At 36.9% G+C, this 22,743-nt stretch overlaps 1 protein-coding gene across 2 annotated transcripts in view; it reads left to right on the top strand.

Moving 5' to 3' along the window:
* DEPDC1B (DEP domain containing 1B) overlaps positions 1-20,576 on the top strand; it is a 94,170-nt gene extending 73,594 nt beyond the window's left edge. The window contains exons 8-11 of one of the 2 annotated variants that reach the window (XM_063086484.1): positions 7,996-8,162; positions 10,320-10,496; positions 19,067-19,252; positions 20,415-20,576. In XM_063086484.1, the coding sequence (XP_062942554.1) occupies positions 7,996-8,162; positions 10,320-10,496; positions 19,067-19,252; positions 20,415-20,576 (692 nt within the window). The remainder of the gene's footprint in view (positions 1-7,995; positions 8,163-10,319; positions 10,497-19,066; positions 19,253-20,414) is intronic. The other variant, XM_063086485.1, reaches the window with a different exon arrangement.
* Positions 20,577-22,743: the final 2,167 nt, after the last annotated feature.

Below are 22,743 nucleotides of genomic sequence, written 5' to 3'. Positions count from 1 at the left end.
TTCAGCACTTTAAGATGTCAGTTCCTTGTCTTCTGGCTTGAATGGTTTCTGATAAAAAGTCTGTGGTCATTTTAATTTTTGTTCCCCTGTATTCTCTGGCTGCATTTAAGATTTTCTTGATCACTGATTTTCAGGAATTTGATTATAATGTGCTCTTATGTGGTTTTCTTTGTTTTTTGTGCTTTGATTTATTAGGTTTTTTTTGATATGTTGATTTATAGATTTCATTAAATTTGGAAACTTTTTGGCCATTATTTCCTCAAAAGATTTTTCTGTGCCTCCTTCCCCCTTTCTAATTATGTCTATATTAGATCGCTTGAAAATTTCCCACAGGTAGCTGCAGTTTTTTTTTTCCCCCTGCTCTTTGCTTCTGTTTTGGCAATTTATACTATTGTGAATACAAGTTTCTTGATTTTTTTTTTCTTGCTGTGTTTAATCTGCTATGGTTTTTGTCTAGTGAATGTTTCATTTGAGATTTAGCATTTTTTGTCTCAAGAAGTTCTGTTTGGTTCTCTTCTATATCTTCCATATCTCTTCCTCACTATGTTCATGTTTCTTACACATATATGAGCATAGTTAGAATATCTTGTGATATTCTTTTCTGCTAATTCCTTTATCATTTCTGGGGCTGTTTCTATTGACTGTCTATTGATTTTTCTCTTGGATATCAGTCACACTTTTCTGCTGCTTGGCGTGCCAAGCAGTTTCGGTTGGATTTTGAACACTGTGTTTTTTTCCATTGCCATTTGCCTGGATTTTGTTGTCTTCCTATAAAGAGAGGTGGGCTTTGTTCTGGTAGGCAGTTAATTTTCTTGAGTTTCTGCTTGCCCACTTGTGTCTTATTTTTAAAGCTATTGTTAGGTCAGGACTAGATTAGCATTTACTGAAGGTTTAGGTTAGTGTTACTGCTGAAGCATGGCCCTTATGGACTGCCCTCAGTGGGATTCTCTGCTGTGTGAACTGAGAACTGTTCAGCTCACAGCTCACTGGTTTTTTTTGTGACCTTGTTGAGTTTCACCTTAAACATGTGTATTTCGGTATTCCTCAAAGTCTGGAGGGGTTCCTGTGCAGCTAATGAGTCCTCTTTTTTTGCATAGTTCCCTCTACTTGGAACTCTGCTTCTCAATGTTCAGGTGACTCAACCTCTCTGAACACCATTCTTTGTTTTCCATTCAGCAAGGAGACTTCCATGCTGTACTTGAGATCCCCATCTGGGATCCATGGTTTGGGATGAGACTCTAGGCAAAGTACTGGGATGATTGTAGTGCTCATTTGTTTTCTTCTCTTTCTCAAGGATCATTGACCCTTGTCTGGAAACAGCTGTTTTGTAAAATATGTCCAGTTTTCTAGTTGTTTTTGGAGGAAGGTTTAGTCTGGTTTTTGTTATTCCATCTTGGTTAGAAATGTTATTTCCTGTTTTTGAAATAAAGGTAAGCAATCGTATTTAATTTTTTTATGACATATAGTTATCAAATTGTCCCAACACTATTTTTCGAATAGAACATCCTTTTCTTACTGATTTATAATGACAGTTTTGTCATATATCAAGTTCCCATAACATATTTGGGCCTGTTTCTAGATTTTCTGCTTTGTCTCATTGATCTTTTGTCTTTTCTTGTGATAACATCCTATTGATTAGTTACTAAAGCTTTATAACAAATCTTGATATCATGTAGAATGAGTCCCTACCCCTAATCGTTGCCACTTATGAACATTGCATAACTCTTTTTATGTTTTTTTCCAGTGAACTTTTATCTCTGAATTAATTGTATTGAAGTAAGAAATAAAAAACAGGCCAGCAATTGTGTTTTATTCTCGAAATCCTGTGTTGAGCTAAGCAGTTACATTATTAGTTAGCAGGTGAAAAATTATTAAATGTAATGCTTTTGCCTAAAATGAAAACTTTGAAACTAGTGCTTTTTATTAGTATACATTTAAGAACATTGATAATAGCTAACTTATTTAGTACTTATACTGTGTGTCAGACTCTGCTGTAAGCATCGTAATACACTATCTCCTTTAATTCTTCTGACTCTTAATTTTTTTCTCCATTTTATAGAAGCTGAAGTTAGGGCTTATAAGATCAAACAGCTATTTAAGTTGCAAAGCTTGTAGGAATCCAGGTATTTCAGGCTCCAGATAATCTTAATTGCATATCGGTCCTCTGCATATTCACAGACCAGAGCAGATGTTTCAAATTCTAAATACCTGCTAAACTTGGCAAAATTTTTACCACAGCGATTTCTCAATGGCATATGCTGACAAAGGCAAGTCAAGAAAAGGTTGAGTTGTTATAGGATCTTCTAATACCAGGGAGCTAGATGAATCTTTTTGCGCATAATAATAACACAGACATGAAAATCTTCCTGTGACCCACAGAGTAATAATTGTGACAGAGGCTTTCTGAATTATGCATTGTGAATTTTATGAAAATATTTTAAATGAATGCCCAGAGCCAAATTTTTTTCTGTGTGTAATACAATAATTAATGAGATTTTAAAAAAAATCTAGCCCAAATTACATCTGACTTATGTCATATTTTCTGCCTGATATTAATTTTAATGATTTAATATAGTAGTAGCTATGACTGATGCTATTGAAACTTTTAATTTGCTTGGGCTCCCCTTTACAGCTCATGGACCCCCAATGCAATACATTGATTTGGTTTTATGACTATTCACATTTAATTGATTCATGGAGGTTAAGTGACTTGTCCAAGGACATACAGTCAGTGAGAGATAGGACTTAACCCAGATATTCTGGCTTCAATCCCAGCAGGGGATAGGTCATTTTCCTTACTTCATTCATGTATTTATTTTTTCAATCATACATTAACAAAAATTTTATTGGCACCTATCATGTACCAGGTACTCTTCTAGCTGCTGGAGATATATCAATAAATAAGAATTAAAATAAGTAAATGATAGAGGAAACAATGGTAGATGATGTAATATGTGTTCTGTAGTATATTAGGAGGTGATAATGTGTAATTGAAAAAAATCAAGTAGGTAAGAGGGATTAGAAGTACCAATTTTTGTACCTTTTGGGAGGAAGAGAGGTTGATAATTGGAAGGAATTGCAGAGGGTCTCAGCTGGGATCAGTGGCAGAAGGGAGGAAAGGGGAGTCCCTGGTTTCACAGGAGAGTTATTGAGTTGCTGGGATGTTTGTATGTCAGGAGTGGCTTTTTATCACTCAGTACTAGGTTTGTGTAGGTAATTTCCTGAGAGGGATTTACCTATGCCTTCTTACTTGATTTTCATAAAGCCCAAACTATGGTCTGTTCCAAGTTTGGCTTTATCATACCCATTACCACAAATTGTATTTGTATCCCGTGTCCCCCCCCAATTATCCTCACCTCACTCCACATTGTATCCCAAGGAATGTTCTCTCCCTCTACAAGACCAACGCACTACTTTGATCTTTCTTTCCTTCCTTCTTTCTCTCTTAGTTCCCACATATGAGTGGGTACATGTGGTATTTATCCCTCTGTGCTTTGCTTATTTCACTCAACATAAGTTTCTTCAGGCTCATCCATGTTGTTGCAAATGGGAATATTTCATTCTTTTTTATGGCAGAGTAGTATTCATGGTGTATATATACCAGTTTCCTTATCCAGTCATCCATCAATGGACATTTAGGTTGGTTCCATGTCTTGGCTATTGTAAACAGAGCTGCGATGAACATGGGAGTGCAGGTATCCCTTCGACATGATGATTTCCACTCCTCTGGGCATACACCCAGAAGTGGGATTGCTGGATTGTATGGAAGATCTATCTGTAGTTGTTTGAGAAACTTCAGTGCTGTTTTCCATAATAGTCGTACTAATTTACAGTCCCACCAACAGTGCAGGAGTGTTCCCTTCTCTCCACACCCTCGCCAGCATTTGTTGTTCACTGTGTTTTTGATTATAGCCAGTCTAACGGAGGTGAGGTGGTATCTCAGTGTAGTTTTAATTTGCATTTCCTTGATGGCTAGTGATATTAAGCATTTTTTCGTGTACCTGTTGGCCATTTGTATGTCTTACTTATAAAAATGTCTATTCAGCTCCTTTGCCCATTTTTTTTTTTTTTTTTTTTTTTTTTTTTAAGTTATTTTTTAATTTTTTGTTGTTGTTGTTGGTTTTTCGTGACCGGCACTCAGCCAGTGAGTGCACCGGTCATTCCTATATAGGATCCGAACCCGCGGCGGGAGCGTCGCGGCGCTCCCAGCGCAGCACCCTACCGAGTGCGCCACGGGCTCGGCCCTCCTTTGCCCATTTTTAAATTGGGTTATTTATTTTTTTACTGTGTAATTGCTTGAGTTCCTTGTATATTATGGATATTAATCCCTTGTTGGATGCATAGTTAGCAAAAATTTTCTCCCACTCTGTAGGTTGTCGTTTCACTCTGTTGATTATTTCCTGTGCTGTGCAGAAGCTTTTTAGTTTGATATAGTCCCATTTGTTTATATTTTCTTTTGCTGCTTGTGCTTTCGGGCTCATGTTCATAAAGCCTGTGCCCAGACCTAGTTGCTGAAGTGTTTCACCTATATTTTCCCTTAGTGATGTTACAGTTTCAGGTCTTATACTTAACTCTTTAATCCATTCTGAGTTGATTTTAGTGTGTGAGCTGGTTAATAACTTCAGTAACATTGTAGGATACAAAATAAATCCCAAAATTCAGTTGCATTTGTATATTCAAATAATGAACTAACAAAAAGAGAAATAAAGAAAGTAAGCCCATTTACAATTGTCGTGAAAAATCTAAAATACTTAGGGATCAATTTAACCAAGGAGGTGAAAGACCTCTAGAATGATAACTACAAATCACTTCTGAAAGTAATTAAAGAAGACACAAAAAGATGGAAAGATATTCCATGCTCTTGGATTGGAAGAATTAACACTGTGAAAATGTCTATACTACCCAAAGCGATCTACAGATTCAATGCAATCCCCATCAAAATACCAATGACATTCTTCGCAGAAATGGAATAAACAATCTTACCTTTCATATGGAACAACAGAAGACCCCGAATAACCAAAGCAATCCTGAGCAAAAAAAAAAAAAATAAAGCTGGAGGCATAATTCTACCTGACTTCAAATTATACTACAAAGCTACTGTAACCAAAACATAAAAATAGACGTTCAGACAAGTAAAGTAGAATTGAGAACCCAGAAATCACCCCTCAGGCTTACAGCCATCTGATATTGGACAAAGGCAACAAAAATCTACGTTGGGGAAAAGACTGCCTCTTCAACAAGTGGTGCTAGGAAAACTGGATATCCATATGTAGAAGAATGAAGCTAGATATGCACCTCTCACCTTACACTAAAATCAACTCAAAATGATAGATGTAACTTTTATGTATTTGTTTAAAAGTATTCTAAGATAGAAATTTGAAATTAAAAAATTACTAATTATTTTACTACCCTGATGTAATCTTAATTTCTATTATATTTCTTTTTAATACATTATTTTTATAAAGTTTTTATAGTCAGTATACTTATAATCTATTACTGTGATTTATTTCTTGAATAATTATAGTGCAAATATTATTGCATAACTTCAAAAATTGTCACTTTTAATAGCCATTTAATATTCTGTTGAACTGGTATTTGAACGTTTATCTGTATGCCTTGTATTATACATTATTAAGAAATGTGGTTTGCTAAAACAAATGCAACATGCTTTGCATTAGTTTGCAATATCATTCATAAAGTAGTGTATGAAACGTAGTAAGATAAGATGAAATCTGACTCTGTGAAGGTGTTTGTAACTTGGAAAAAGAAGGGATTTGTGGGCTAACATGATAGAAGGCTTTATGGAAAAAGTAGATGGCTTTATGGAGAAATAGAACTAGAATTTGACTAGTTATTACCACTTCCAACTACTATAACCCCATCCAGATCATCATTATGCCTTGTGTCTTCCTTTTCCCTTGTCACTCCCTTACCAACTATTGGCTAGACAGCTACCAGATTAAAAAACAATTCAGATCCCCTGCTCAGACCCTCATAATCAAGTGACCTTAGAGGGTCGTGTATTTATTCATTAATAAAATATTAATTATTCATATTGATTAATTATCCATATCAATCACTCACATTAATACTCAGTTATTTACATACACCAACAATTATTAATATTAATTAATTATACTAATTAATTAATTACATTAATATATATTAATAAAACCCAAAGTCCTTAATGATAGCCTACAAGATTCTGCATGGCTTGACTCTCAGCTGTCTGTCTAACCTCATTTCTGACTGGTATTTTCCTTGCACACCCCTCTCTCTTCATACTTACTGCTTCTTTAATGGCCTTTTTGCTGCTCCTAAAACACTCCAAGCATACTCTCATGTCACAAATTTTGTAATTGCTGTTTCTTCCACCTTGAAAGTTTGTCTCTCCAATATTTCACTGGCTTACTCTCATTTCCTTTAGATCTCTGCTCAGATGCCACCTCTTTAAGAGAGAAAGGTCTTTCCGGAGATGCTAGAAGTGTTTTTCTGAGCACATACCCTCCCTCCCCAGCTCCTTTTCTGCCATATTTTTCTCCATAGCATTTTTTCACCTGACGTTATATTTCTATATCTCTTTGTTTATTATCTCCTGGATCAAACAGGGATTTTGTTTTATTCCCCTACTATATGTCCTCTCCTAAAACAGTTCCTGCAATATAGGCAGTGTTTAATAAATATTTGTTAGATAAACAAAAGAATGAATTAAAATATGGTCATAAATCTTTTTTCTTTCCATGGAACTTATTATGTAAGATGATATAAAACTGAAAGCAGCTCTGCATAGATGATCATGATGTTTATCAGCAGCAGCATTTCCTGAGTACATCTTGTATCAGAACTTGGCGTATCAAAGCTCTCTTCTCTTGCCTCCCTTCCGTCCCATGTCCATCCATTGCCTTTGGGATCAAATCCAAGCTCCTTAGTCTGACATTCAAGGCCTTCTAAGACCCTATCTCTGCCAACTTTTCTAGCTTCTCTTCTACCGAGCCTTCCCCTCATAACCTATGCTGCAGTCAAATCAAGTGACTTTCAGTTCCCCTAATATGGCCCTTGTAGCTGTCTCTTGCATCACTTCGCACATTTTGTCACTTATCTGTTTAGGGTTCTCTTCTTCTCATAGCACATAAGCTCTTCAGAGGAAGGGGCCTAGGATATCTTTGTATTTCCACGACCCAGCACAGTTCCTGGCATATCATGGATGGTCAATACTTTTCAATGCAAAAGATGGGTTTTCCTCTGAGTCAAAAACTAGTGGGGACTTGAAAAGGATGGATGTAGAACAAATAAATTGGTAGGAGCAGTTTCACCTCATTAGAAGGCTTGGATATGACTGTGTCTGGGGACAAATGTGGTTGAAAAGAGCACAATATTAGAATGTCCTAATTTTTAGCAAAATCCTACCTGTGATGAAGCAGGATGGCATAGAACATGATTGAATCAGCATGACTAACCACAATAAATAGCTAAGTGGAAGGAAGGGTTATTTGACAGGAGCTATTTAGAAAGAAGTGGAGCCAAGTGGCAGGGGGCTGACTATAGGAGCATTAGTCCTATTATTTAGTTGGTGAGAGTCATACAAAATGGTGACCCTGCTGATCATGAGGAAATAACACATAAGGGAGAATCCAGGGCAGTGTTGGCACATTCATGCCCTTGCTCATGCTATCTTGAACCTATTAACAGTGTGAATGTTGCAGGTTAGGTTTGTGTTAGCCTGACTGGTCCTGGTTCAGTGGGAAAGAATGTTACGATAATTTAGTTATCTGTCTAGCATATGTGAGGGAAAAATGGCTGTATTTGGTTTTACATATACAGTCATCCCTGGTTAATGGCTTATGAGTGACAGTGGATCCGTATTCAATTGGCCCAGGATAGTTGAATATGTGAAAATATTTTATGTAATTTTAGTGATATATATATTTCATAAAAATGTGGACATACAGTCAAGTAGCTTATAGGTTTTAAAAGATAACTTTTTTTCTAAATCAGGTTTGTTACAGAAAGAGAAGATGGCAGTTGAAGCATTTCAGATTTGCTGCCTCCTCCTGCCTCCTGAAAATAGGAGAAAGCTACAGCTGTTGATGAGGATGATGACAAGGATCTGCTTAAACAAAGAGATGCCACCACTGTGTGATGGCTTTGGCACCCGCACACTGGTAGGTTGGTTATGTGACTTGAGTTTTTAGAAGGAAATTCAACTGAGTCAAGTTCACTAGTTTGGATGATGAGGGGAAGGTGCAAGCTGGACTTCCCTGAAGAGCCCTGGCTGAGCGTCCCCCAGACAGTACTGTGCTTTTGGTCCAAAGGCCTTCGCATGCATAATGAAAGGTAGAAAGTGGATTTGGAAGACTGGCTATAGAGATGTCTGCTGCATCCTGTTTTATCACTTAAAAAAAATTATTTTTAAATGACAGATTTATAATTGGGTATATTAATGGGGTACAGTGTAATGTTTTGATCTATGTATACATTATAGAAAGATTCAATCACGCTGATGAACATATTCATCTCTCACCAACTTAATCATTTTTTGTGGTAAGAACAGGAAAAATCTTCTCTCTTTAGCAATTTTGAAGTATACATTACATTATTATTAAGCGTAGTCACTGTGCTGTGCAATCGATCTCTTAAAACCTATTCATCCTGTCTATCTAGAACTTTGTACCTTTTGATCAACATCTCCCCCCAACCCTGCCCGCACCCCATCAGCCTCTGGTAGCCACTGTTCTATTCTGCTTACATCAGCATATTAGCATGTGTTTTTAAATAGAGTTTATATTTAGAATTTAGTTACTATCAAAATTTCTTAATTTTCCTCAAATAAAGTTTTGGAGCAGTATTGGTGCTTCATTGGAATGTATGTCCTTTCCATATCCTGGTAAGGCACTATGTACTCCCTGGGGATCCACTGGCCCAGTTTTAGACATATGGAGTAAGATCAGAGGAGCAGTCAGTGCCCAGTAGAATGATTCTTGACCTCTTTAGTGGGTGAACAGATGGGTATGTGGGAGGGGAGAGGGCTAATGGACTTTTTTGAAAAGTTGAAAAAAACTTTGCACTTATTCCCCATAAGATATGTACAAAATTTCGTATACATTTTTAAGGTGTTCACAGATTCCCTGGGTTCTATTGTCTTCAGGCAAAACGTCTTTGCCTATGTGTCTCTCTGTACACAAAAATGTGAATGAGATAAGGTATCGTTCGTAGTGTGTTGATGAAATGAAGTCTTATTAAACAGAATTACATGGTTTCATCTTATAGATTTTTTTTTTTTTTTTTTTTGTCTTTTTCATGACCGGCACTCAGCCAGTGAGTGCACCAGCCATTCCCATATAGGATCCGAACCCTTCTTATAGATTTTTGAAGTAAGATTTTCAGCAATAAAATTAGTAGGAAAAGGAAAAAAAGAATAGTGTTGAGAATACTATTTTCATATTTTCAAAGTATGTTTTAATATACTTTGTCAGCCCAAAGAATAGTATTGAGAATAAAGTAATTAATGTGACTTCTATGGAATATATATTCTATTCTTTTCTATGCTATAATACATTTTGTATTTCTGCTTATCATAAAGAGAGTCTCATTATTTAATGCACTTCTTATAAAGTCTCATGATTTCATTCAAAGCTGATTGTCAAATTTATATCCAAAATTCTAAAGGATGTAAGTTAACTAGGAAAAGATGTAATGATTGAGGCACACAGACTGTGTTAGTAGTTAAAAAAAAATCAATAATGAAATTAGGATAATATTTGACTAAATAGTTGTAAAGTACTTCGAACTTAAAAGTGTTATATGGCCCAAGTCACAGTGATGATAATTTTCAGAATTTGAGTGTTCGTGTGTATAAAATATATTTAAAACTGTATGTAAAGGGGGGTGCCTTTAATATTTGCGCAGACAAGCATCTCTCTGCCAGCTCTTTTATTTTTTTATTTTTTAAAAAAAGTTGATCTTAACCCTTTGACTTGTTGTTGCCAGCACCACGCTCTCCCAAGTGAGCTAACTGGCCATCCCTATATAGGGATCCAAACCCATGGCCTTGGTGTTATCAGCACCACACTCTCCCAAGTGAGCCACGGGCTGGCCCTTCTGCCAACTCTTTTTTAAAGGGGAGATGCACATTCTGTTCATGCTGACTGATGAGATAATCAGCCCATCTGAGATGACCCAGGTGCCTGGTGCACCCCGTGCCTTGGACCATTTCTCACTCACTGGTTATTCGTATTTGTTTTTTTGCAAATTAGATTGCACTCAATTCAGAGTGGGAAAAAAACCTCACGTGTTTATTTCTCTCCACTCCTTTACTTTAGATGGTTCAGACATTTTCCCGTTGCATCTTATGTTCCAAGGATGAAGTGGATTTGGATGAGTTATTAGCCGCTAGGTTGGTGACATTTTTGATGGACAATTACCAGGAGATTCTGAAAGTCCCTTTGGCTTTGCAGACCTCTATAGAGGAGCGTATGGCTCATCTACGAAGAGTCCAGGTAAAGGAGAGGATATCATAAGTCTTATAAAATTGGTAGCGGAAAGTTCTGTAAGCTTGCAAGACTTTTTGGGACATTTTGTTATGAGGATTAAGTGAATTAATATGTACAGGATGCTTACAACAGGTCTTGGCACTTAGTAAATACTACGTGTGTTTGATATTATTGTTGAAAAATTTATGGAATGCATACTTGGTTTTGTTATGTCAATCAATGCTGCATATTCTTGATTGCAAGTTCCTTGATTGAGTTTGTTCAAGAATACTTACTAATGGAAATGATTTATGTGCAATAAATGTCTTAATTCATATAAGCCCTGCAACCTAGATACTATTAATATTCCCACTTTCACATGAGAATGCTGAGGCACAGAGAACTTAAGTAATTTTTCCAAGGTCACAGAGCCAGGATTCAAACTGATGCAGTCAGTCTCCAGAATCAGTGCTCTAAACTACCACACCATATTGCCCCTCTAAGAACTGTGGTATGGTAGAAGAACAGTGGCATTAAAGCTGTGATTTTTTTTTTGGCTGATCCATGATTATTTTCTAAGCATAAATTTCTAGGAGTGGCATTGCTTGGTCAAACGCCATGAACATATTTTAAGTATTGATAGCATATTGCCAAGTTTCCCTTTAGAACAATTGCTTCAGTTTCCATTCCTGTCAGTGGTATAAGAAAGTGAGTGTTCATTTCTTTGTACCTTTGTCTACTTTGGATATTATCATTAACACACATACTACCTTTGCCATTTCATAGGTCATCATACTGTGATTTCAGTTTAATCTTTTTTTCCCTGATATTTTCTGAGCCAATCTTTAAAAAAGTAAAAGTGAAAAGAGGAGAAATACTTCCCTGAATTTCTGCAAGGAAATGCTAAGGTAGTACCTATATTGCACTGTATGCTTGATAGGTTTGTGTATTCACAGATGTAGCACAGGCAGGTATTGCAGCAACTTAGCCTTGTGAGCCCTTTGCTGTCGCTTGAAGATCAGAAGGCTGAGCTGTGATGATTAATTTACCTGTAGATAAACATGGTCTTGTGAAGAGGCACTGCTGTGTACACTGAATAAAATCAGTAACTACTCAATTGTCCAGTTACTTTTTCTCTCTTGGAAGTACTCTGTAGAATTACCATGCAATTGTTCGTTTTAGCACTCAGATCTCTGTTCTCTTGAATAGACCACTAAACTGCTACACCATACCACATTTAGTGCAATGCTTCTTTGGAAATGCACAGTGTTGCTTGGATTATTCCAGTGAAATGTTTGGGGGCAGTTTCAGGGCTGATGCATTGTGAGGTACACAATGTTTCTGACACCAGCCTCCTGTCAACCTTGTTTGCAATCTTCTTCTTCTTATGCCCTTCAATCCTGGGTATCTAGTGTTTTTCTTATGACCTAGGCATCTGGCTGTCCCACTCTACCTGGGCCTCACCCTTTACTCTGGCCCTTCTCTGCTTTTTTTTTTTTTTTTTGCACTTCTTACTTCAAATAGAAAAGAAAGTGTCCCTTTTCCTTATGGTTCTGGTCTGTCATCTGTCTATCTTAGGTTGTCACTAACTGATCTGATAAACTGATATTGAGGCATGGAATGTGCTTAATGTCATCACCCCTCTTGCCAACATATTTATTTTTAGCTGTGACTTCTGGAAGAACACAATCTTAAACCAAAGAAGTGAATTGAACAGTGGGAATTTTATCCATTGCAGTAGAAGAGAAGGGTGCTGTATTTTTAAATTATTATTATTATTTATTTATTTTATTTATCATTATACAATGTAGTTGATTTTCATGGCCCTTTACCACTTCCTTCCTTTACCCCCTCACTCTCCCTGTTTCACCCCCATCAACATCATGTCTGTTCTCCTCTCTTAACAAGTTCAAGGAATTATTGTGATTGTTGTGTCTTTTTTTTTTCTGTTTGTTTATTTATTTATTTTTATTAGCTCCCATGTATAAGTGAGAACAGGTGGTATTTTTCTTTCTGTGCCTGGCTTATTTCACTTAACATAATTTTCTCTAAGTTCATCCATGTTGCTGCGAATAGTAGCATTTCGTTATGTTTTATAGCAGAGTAGCATTCCATTGTGTAGATATACCACGTTTTCCTTATCCACCCATCCAGTGATGGGCATTTAGGCTGATTCTTGGCTATTGTAAATAGAGCTGCAATAAACATGGGAGTGCTGTTATCCCTTCAACATGATGATTTTCATTCCTTTGGGTATACACCCAGCAGTGGGATAGCTGAGTCATATGGTAGATCTATCTGCAATTGTTTGAGGAACCTCCATACCATTTTCCATAGAGGCTGCACCATTTTGCAGTCCCACCAACAATATGTGGGAGTTCCTTTTTCACCACAACCTCGCCAGCATTTATCGCTCAGAGTCTTTTGGATTTTAGCCATCCTAACTGGGGTTAGATGGTATCTCAGTGTAGTTTTGATTTGCATTTCCCAGATGCTGAGTGATGTTGAGCATTTTTTCATATGTCTGTTGGCCATTTGTATATCTTCCTTAGAGAAATGCCTACTTAGCTCTTTTGCCCATTTTTTAATTGGGTTGCTTGTTTTTTTCTTGTAAAGTTGTTTGAGTTCCTTGTATATTCTGGATATTAATCCTTTGTCAGATGTATATTTTGCAAATATTTTCTCCCACTCTGTTGGTTGTCTTTTAACTCTGTTAATTGTTTCTTTTGCTGTGCAGAAGCTCTTTAGTTTGATATAATCCCATTTGTTTATTTTTCCTTTGGTTGCCCGTGTTTTTGGGGTCGTATACACAAAGTCTGTGTCCAGTCCTATTTCCTGAAGTGTCTCTCCTATGTTTTCTTTAAGAAGTTTTATTGTTTCAGTGTGTATATTTAATTCTTTAATCCTTTTTCAGTTGACCTTAGTGTATGGTGAAAGGTATGGGTCTGGTGTCATTCTCCTACATATTGATATCCATTTCTCCCAGCACCATTTGCTGAAGAGGCAGTCTCTTCCCCAGTGTATAGGCTTGGTGCCTTTGTCAAAGATCAGATGGCTGTAGATGTGTGGGTTGATTTCTGGATTCTCTGTTCTATTCCATTGATCAGTGTGTCTGTTTTTATGCCAGTACCATACTGTTTTGGTTATTATAGCTTTGTAGTATAGTTTAAAGTCAGGTAGTGTTATGCCTCCAGCTTTATTTTTTTGTTCAGTGTTGCTTTGGCTATGCACTGTCTTTTGTTATTCCGTATAAATATCTGGATAGTTCTTTCCATTTCTGAGAAAAATGTCATTGGAATTTTGATGGGGATTGCATTGAATGTGTATATCACTTTGGGTAGTATGGACATCTTCACTGTGTTGATTCTTCCAATCCAAGAGCATGGGATATCTTTCCATCTTCTTGTATCCTCTCTAATTTCTCTCAGCAGTGGTTTGTAGTTCTCATTATAGAGATTTTTCACCTCCTTGGTTAACTCAATTCCTAAGTATTTTATTTTTTTGGTGGCTATTGTAAATGGGCAAGCTTTCTTGATTTCTCTTTCTGCATGTTCACTATTGGAGAATAGAAATGCTACTGATTTTTTTGTGTTGATTTTGTATCCTGCTACTGTGCTGAAATCATTTATCAACTCCAAGAGTTTTTCTGTAGAGGCTTTAGGCTGTTCGATATATAGGATCATGTCATCTGCAAACAGGGACAGTTTGACTTCATCTTTTCCAATCTGGATGCCCTTTAAATAAAGGGCATCTTCTCTGATTGCTCTCCTCTGATTGCTCTGGCTAGTACTTCCAACACTATGTTGAATAGGAGTGGTGAGAGTGGGCATCCTTGTCTACTTCCTGTTCTTAAAGGAAAAGCTTTTAGCTTTTCCCCATTCAGTATGATATTGGCAGTGGGTTTATCATATATGGCTTTAATTATGTTGAGATACTTTCCATCTATACCTAACTTATAGAGGGTCTTTGTCATGAATGAGTGTTGAATTTTATCAAATGCTTTTTCAGCATCTATAGAGATGATCATATGGTCCTTGTGTTTGATTTTATTAATATGGTGTATCACATTTATTGATTTGCGTATGTTGAACCAACCTTGCATCCCTGGGATGAATCCCACTTGATCGTGGTGAATAATTTTACATATGTGTTGTTGTATTCTGTTTTATAGTATTTTATTGAGGATTTTCGCATCTATATTCATCAAGGATATCGGCCTGTAGTTTTCTTTTTTTGTTACATCTTTACCTGGTTTTGGTATCAGGATGATGTTTGCCTCATAGAATGAGTTTGGGAGATTTGCGTCTCTTCCAATCTTTTGGAATAGTTTGTAAAGAATTGGTGTCAATTCTTCTTTTAATGTTTGGTAAAATTCTGCTGTGAATCCATCTGGTCCTGGGCTTTTCTTTGTTGGGAGCTTTCTGATAACAGCTTCAATCTCCTTTATTGTTATTGGTCTGTCCAGATTTTCTACATCTTCATGGCTCAGTTTCGGGAGTTTGTGTGTGTCCAGAAATTTATGCACTTCCTCCAGATTTTCAAACTTGTTGGCATATATTTGTTTATAGTAGTCTCCAATGATTCCTTGTATTTCAGATGAAGCAATTGTAATATCACCTTTTTCACTTCTAATTTTTGTTATTTGAATCTTCTCTCTTCTTTTTTTTTTGTTAGCCATGCTAATGGTTTGTCAATTTTATTTATCTTTTCAAAAAACCAACTTTTTGATTAATTGATCTTTTGTATTGTTTTTTGGGTTTCAATTTCATTAAGTTCTGCTCTGATCTTAATGATTTCTTTCCATCTGCTAACTTTAGGTTTGGATTGTTCTTGTTTTTCTAGATCGTTAAGGTGAAGTGTTAGGTTGTTCACTTGCCATCTTTCCATTCTTCTGAGGTGAGCATTTAATGCAATAAATTTCCCCCTTAATACTGCTTTTGCTCTATCCCACAGGTTTTGGTATGATGTATCATTGTTTTCATTAGTTTCAATAAATTTTTTGATTTCCTGCTTGATTTCTTCTTGGATCCATAAGTCATTAAGTAGAATGCTGTTTAATTTCCATGTGTTTGTATAGTTTCCAGAGTTTCGTTTGTTATTGATTTCTAGTTTTAATCCATTATGTTGAGACTTGATTTGTGACTTAATATGTGATCTATCCTGGAGAATGATCCATGTGCTGATGAGAAGAAAGAATATTCTGAGTTTGTTGGATATAATGTTCTGTAGATATCTGCCATGTCCAATTGGTCTAGAGTCTTGTTTAGATCTTGTGTTTCTCTACTGATTCTTTGCCTAGATGATCTGTCCAATATTGACAGTGGGGTGTTCAGGTCCCCTGCTATTATGGTATTAGTGTCTATTTCCTTCTTTAGGTCTAATAGAGTTTGTTTTATAAATCTGGCTGCTCCAACATTGGGTGCGTATATATTTATGAATGTTATGTCTTCTTGATGGATCAATCCTTTTATCATTATGTAGTGTCCCTCATTGTCTCTTTTTATGGTTTTTAGTTTAAAGTCTACTTTTTCAGATATAAGAATAGCTACTCCAGCTCGTTTTTCTTTTCTGTTTGCATGGTAAATCTTTTTCCATCCTTTCACTCTTAGTCTATGTGAGTCTTTATGGGTGAGGTGGGTCTCTTGAAGGCAGCATACAGTTGGGTCCTCCTTTTTAATCCTGTCACCCCGTCTGTGTCTTTTGATTGGGGAAATTAAGCCTTTTACATCAAGAGTTGTTATTGAAAAGTGTGGATTTATTCCTAGCATTTTATTGATTGTTGTTTGGTTGTCTTAGGTGTCTTTTTTTCCTTGCTTTCTGATTTACTGTTTGTTTTCTGTGTTTGTTGGTTCCTTAGGTTGTAGATAGCGTTTTTGTTTGTTCGTTTTCTCTTCATGAATGCCATTTTTATTATACTAGTGGGATTTGATTTTTCTTGGGTTTTTGTGGCAATGGTAGTTATTTTTCAGGAATCAAACCCAGTACTCCCTTGAGAATTTCTTGTACGGGTGGTTGTGTGGTGGTGAACTCCCGCAGTTTTTGTTTGTCTGAGAAATATACTATTTGCCCTTCATTTCGGAAGGATAGCCTTGCAGGGTAAAGTATTCTTGGCTGGCAATCTTTGTCTTTTAGTATTTTGAATATATCATCCCATTCCTTTCTAGCTTTTAGGGTTTGTGATGAAAAGTCTGATGTTTGTCTGATTGGGGCTCCCTTATAGGTGATTTGACGCTTTTCTCTTGCAGCTTTTAAGATTCTCACTTTGTCTCTGAGTTTTGCCAATTTGAGTATAACATGTCTTGGAGAAGGCTTTTTTGGGTTGAATACGTTTGGAGATCTTTGAGCTTCCTGAATCTGAAGATCTGTGATTTTTCCTATACCTGGGAAGTTTTCTGCCACTATTTTGTTGCATATGTTTTCAAAGGAATCTCCTTTTTCCTCCCCTTCTGGAATACCCATGACTTGGATATTTGAGCGCTTAAGGTTGTCTGATATCTCTCTCAGATTTTCTTCAATTCCTTTGCTTCTTTTTTCTTTCTTTTTGTCTTCTTGTGTTATTTCAGACAGCCCATCTTCAAGTTCAGAGGTTCTCTCTTCAACTTCCACAAGCCTGCTGGTCTAACTCTTCGTTGTGTTTTTTATTTCACTGAATAACTTCTTCAGTTCGGCAAGTTCTGCTACTTTTTTTTCAGGGCATTGATTTCCTTGTACATTTCCTCTTTCAGGTCCTGTATACTTTTCCTCGTTTCATCATGATGTCTGGCTGAGTTTTCTTGTATCTCATTCAGTTTCCTTAGAATTATCACTCGAAAGTCCTTGTTAGTCATTTTAACGGTTTCTTGTTCTATAGGATCTAGAGCTTGAGATTTATTATCTTTGGGTGGTGTACTTTCTTGATTTTTCGTATTTCTGGTATCTTTTCTTTGCGGTTTATTCATTGTGGCAGGGGTTTTCACAGTCCACAGGTTTGACAGTATTGTCTGACTAAGATGTTGCTGGGGTTGCCAATTTGGTATGGCTACCTCAGTGACTACTCAGTTGGCCACTAGTGCCTTGCATGTGTGGTTGCGTTGGGTCTTGGGCCTCCCTGGGGAGCCACCTCTCTGGTCTGCTTGGACTCTGCTGGGCTGCTGGGTGATGGGGCGGTTCCACAGGGTGTCGCTCCTGCCGCCGCCACCGCTGCTCACACCGCTGCTAACGGCACCACTGCCACCAGCTCCGCTGCCGCCGCTTCCCCCGCTCCCGCCGCTACCGCTGGTGCCACTTCCCCCGCTGCTGCCGCTGGTGCCGCTACCGCTGGTGCCGCTTACGCCGCCGCCACTGCTGTCGAAGGCAGCGCTGCTGTCGCTGCCACTGCCGCCGGCTCCTCCGCTGCTGCCACTCCCGCCGGTTCCTCCGCTGCTGCCGCTGCCGCTGGCTCTGCTGCCGCTGGTTTCTCCGCTGCTGCCACTGCCGCTGGCTCCTCTGCTGCCACTGCCGCTTCCGCGGGCAGGTGCTGAATCACGCGGTCAACGACTGCAAGCGGCGGTTGCTCCAACCTTTGTAGGGGCCCGCTCTGGGGTTGGTCTGGGGCAAGTCGCTACCTTTTCTTCTTTCCAAGTAGGCACTGTGATTTCTTCCAGTCCCTGGGGCCCCCGAGTCTTGAGTTTCCACCACTGCCGCTGCCTTCAGACCGCCATCTTGCCGTCGGAAGTCATGTAGCTGTAGTTGTTTGAGGAACCTCCATACCATTTTCCATATCTCATTGTGGTTCTTTTTTGCATTTCCTGAATGCTGAGTGATGTTGAGCATTTTTTCATGTGTCTTTTGGCCATTTGTATCTCTTCCTTTGAGAAATGCCTGTTCAGCTCTTTTGCCCATTTTTTAATTGGGTAGCTTGTTTCTTTTGCTGTTAAGTTGTTTGAGTTCCTTGTATAATCTGGATATTTTATCCATTGCAGTAGAGCAGTAGGGAGGTGTATTTTTTAAAAGACTCTGGAATCTGAAATTAAATATCTTGAATGGATGTTCATTTATTCACATAAATAAACATTTATTTGTCTTGGTTTCCTTTTTCCTCTTATTACTTCCTTTTCCCTTTTGCCATGTGAAGTGTCTGCACATTTATTGTTTTCACTTGATTCTCAATTGTAAGACATTTATGGGTGGTTGTAGTACCTCTCTCTACATAATGGCTTAGCTAAATGCATGCCTCTGTCCATCCCCAAGGGAGGGAGAATCAGACACTCCAGATGTGGGTAGGAGCCTGGATAGTTCACAATGTACGTTCAGCATTATAACTGTTTTGAATTATTTTAGCTAATATGTTTATGTTTAAATTTCAGATCTTGTTAAAAGAGCACAAGATTTTTTTGTTTATAAAAATGAATCTTGAGTTTAGAAAGATAAAATCTCATATTTAAAATTATGGCTTTAAATGATATTATTTTGAAGTTATGGAAACACTTTTGTTTCTCATTATAGCATTTTCTCCAGTCAAGTTCAGGAATAACATGGCATTACTCCTAGGAAATATGCCATATTTGATCTGAACTAGTTTTTGTAATATATTTGAAAATTCACCTTTTCCTTTAACTCTACTAATCCTTTTGCCTCAGATAAAATACCCAGGAGCTGATATGGATATCACTTTATCTGCTCCTTCATTTTGTCGTCAAATTAGTCCAGAGGAATTTGAATACCAAAGAGCATATGGCTCTCAAGAACCTCTGGCAGGCTTGTTGGAGGAAGTCATAGCAGACAGCAAGCTCTCCAGCAAAGAGAAGAAGAAAAAACTGAAGCAGGTGAAAAGGGTCTTCTTTATACGTCATATTTTCTCTTCCCTGCTATTCTTATGTTGTTCTTTTCCCCTCTGTTTTAATAGGTTTCATGTAAATATCATCTTCTGAGACATAGCAGTTTTGAAAATATGTTATTTAGTTCATATATTCCAGAAGTCTAATTGATTTACACAGCTGTGGTCAGTTTCCCAAATCTTCATCCTCCAACATTGATATTTTACCATTATCGAACTCTTTTATGGAGCTATTCTCTAATATTTGTCCTTTGTTTTGATATGTGGCATGATGCGAATTAGCAGAGCAATTAACTTTAAATTCAGAGAAGCTATCAGTGAGGGCAGATTTCTTTTGATTTTCTTTTTGAAAGATCAATCAGTCTGAATTCATAAATAAAATGTCTAGAGTTTAAAAGCCATTGGTTTTAGATCACAGTATCAAATTAGTTTCTTGCCTCAGGCATTACTAAAAGTTTTCAATTCCTGTTATGTTGGCAACACAGATTAGAGTTTCAGAGAATAGTTTTTATCTCAAAATAGGTTTACTTTGACTATTCTTAAAGATTGAATGGATCAGGCTTTTGTTTTTAAAGACCGAGTCCTATGTAGCTAGATTCTAGGTCACAACATATATATAGGATTACACATAGAGCACCAGGGTTCTGGGCTCCTAATCATATTTTCCTTAGAGTAATTTTCGAGAAGAGTTCAGAGGTGAGGATCAAAGGAAACATATATTGCCTCTCTTTAAGCTTTTTATGAAGTAACATATACCAGAATGTTCTCTCTTCCATTTGGGCAGAAGCTTGTGGAGCTGAGTTGGAGAAATAGGGAGATGGTGAAATGTAGTTGGGCCAAATGTTCTTTAATTGTGTGGAATGTAAGTTATTTTCAAGTCAGAGTTACTTGTGAATATTTTTTAAGTGAGGTCTATTTATAACTGGCAGTGGGAGAAATTTTAAGAAATGACTAAAAGAACTTTATTTGATGATTAGACCAAAGAAAAGATGAATTAGGTCTATGGAAATTAGAAAAAAACAATATTTAACAAAAATAAATACAGGAACAGGAAAGTATGGGATCAGAAACTCTTATTTTAAAATTTGGCTGCCCAATTTTATTGGCTTTTTTTTTTTTGACTCTTCTTGAACTTTTTTTTTTTTTTTTAGTTTCAGAAATCCTATCCTGAAGTCTACCGAGAACGATTTCCTACACCAGAAAGTGAAGCACTTCTGTTTCCTGAAAAACCCAAACCAAAACCACAGCTGCTAATGTGGGCACTAAAAAAGCCTTTCCAACCATTTCAAAGAACTAGAAGTTTTCGGATGTAACACTTCTACAGCAGCAGAGGCTGGAGACCTCTACTGTTGTTGTCATCATTGTTTTGAGTGAATGGGTAGTTAGAAGAAAAGGACTATGGTGGTGGAAGAAAGGCAGGCATGAAATGTAGACTACTGAAATATAGATGAAGATTACCTGACTTTTTAAAAATGTTGAGCCATTATCAGTATTTTCATAAAACTCAATGCTGTTTTTAAAGGTGTACAAATCAGTTAAAAATTGTGAGTCAGATACATGATGGTAATGTTAACATGTTTGTAATTGTTATAAGATTTAAGGGTAAAGTATTTTCATCTTTTTAATTGTTGCTTTTCATGGTGTTTATAAAATAATTGTGTGTACATCCTAGTTACTGATGTCTTTGTTATAACCAAATCTTGAAAATAGTATATATACTTGAATAAGAAAGGCACTAGATACTGTTACTGTGATGTTATTGACTCAATAGTCCATCATGATTTCTCCTGTGTAAATTTCATTTTTCAATGTTGTACAAAAATTCTTAATGTCCTGTGTTATGATGGCCGTGTCTTCTATTGCAGATTTGTTGGATGCTAGGACAGATTTTATTAAAAGCTGGTTCTTTCATAACAGATATATTAGCTGGCGTTTACCTATAAGTGGAGTAGATTTCCATCTGCCTGCCATTGTATAATTTCAGTCTTAGCTAAAGACGGAAGGTTGAACTGGATAAATTCTTTGGGTCTCCTTAGACCTCTGATTCTAAGTTAGATCTTTGTTGTTTTCATGAAAAATACAAATAGGTTGAGTAAAATGAGACTACTTACCTTATAAATATATTTTCTGCAGCTTTCGAAAGTAAATGGAATGTAAATAAATACTGGGTTTTTTAATACCATATTTACTGTTTCTTTTTGGCGCTTGTTTAGATCAGAGAGTATCCTCAAATGCCTTTTCCAGTGTTCTCACATTAGTCATTTATTTCTATAAGAAAATAAGAAGTGAGGTTTTGGGCTTTTGTACTGGCCTTTATAAGAGCACTTTATCACTTGTTTAGCTTTGCCTTGCCCTTTTGCAAAGTAGTAGTACACTTGGATTATGGACACCAAGAAGGCTTCCTCCGAGAGCAATTATCCAAAAAGCAGAGACCCACTAATTGGCTTGCAGTACTCTCTGGACTAATATTTCCTTGCATTTGAGAACTGCTCTTGTTCTCTTATAGCAGAATGCATCTTACAAGTGATGAAGATTTTTACCTATTTAAAAATGAATGAAAGTATTCCTATTGGTTTGGGTACTACCTCCCATTCCAAATATGTGATGTAATGGGAGAATTTTAGAGTTTCAGGATGTATCCTTCCTGTTGCTTATCTTTGGAAGTATATGTGATTATTTTCTTTCTCTTTTTTTCCCCTAAACATTACTTAGAACAAAAAAAAAAACTATAATATTCTTATTGCTGTGGATTGATTGAATTGTGTCCCCCAAAGTCCATGTGTTAGAAGCGTAATTCCCACTGTAAATATTGAGGGTGGGAAATTCTATTATGGTAATTGAAAGGTGGGGCCATAAAGAGGTGATTAGATTGTAGGACCATGTCATAGTGAATGGATTAATAATGGTAGTCAGGGCTTGGTTCTGAGGGCTTTATAAGGAGAGCATGTGAGAGTCTCTTTCTCTCTCTGCTCTACCTTTTCTGCCATGTGAGACCCCTGCATTGCAGGAAAGCCACCACCAAAGAAGGCCCTCACCAGATGTGTTCCCTTGACTTTGGACTTCCCAGCCTCCAAAACTGTAAGCAATAAATTTTGTTTTCTTATAAATTACCAAGTTCCAGGTATTTTAAGTAATAGAAACAGACTAATATACTTATGGAAAGATCTTAAAATATAACCATCACCTAAGTTTGAAATGGATGAGTAGGTAATAGCAATTTTCCAAAGTTGTTATACCAATTAAGACTCCCATTAACAGTGTATGAGAGTTCCTTTAGCTTAAACATTCTCACTAAAACTTTGCTATTGTCAGAGTTTGGAATGTTGTCAATGTGGTGGGTATATAATGGTGTCTGATTATGATTTTACTTTGCATTTTAATAATTATTTATATGACTGACCACTTTTTTCATATATAGACTTTTTCACTTAAAATTTTAATATCATCTTGTTAAGCTGCACACCCACACACCCTGTAGAG

Source organism: Cynocephalus volans, chromosome 2 (assembly GCF_027409185.1).
Source record: "Cynocephalus volans isolate mCynVol1 chromosome 2, mCynVol1.pri, whole genome shotgun sequence".
NCBI classification, from domain to species: domain Eukaryota; kingdom Metazoa; phylum Chordata; class Mammalia; order Dermoptera; family Cynocephalidae; genus Cynocephalus; species Cynocephalus volans.
This window is presented reverse-complemented; position numbering and strand designations above follow the sequence as displayed.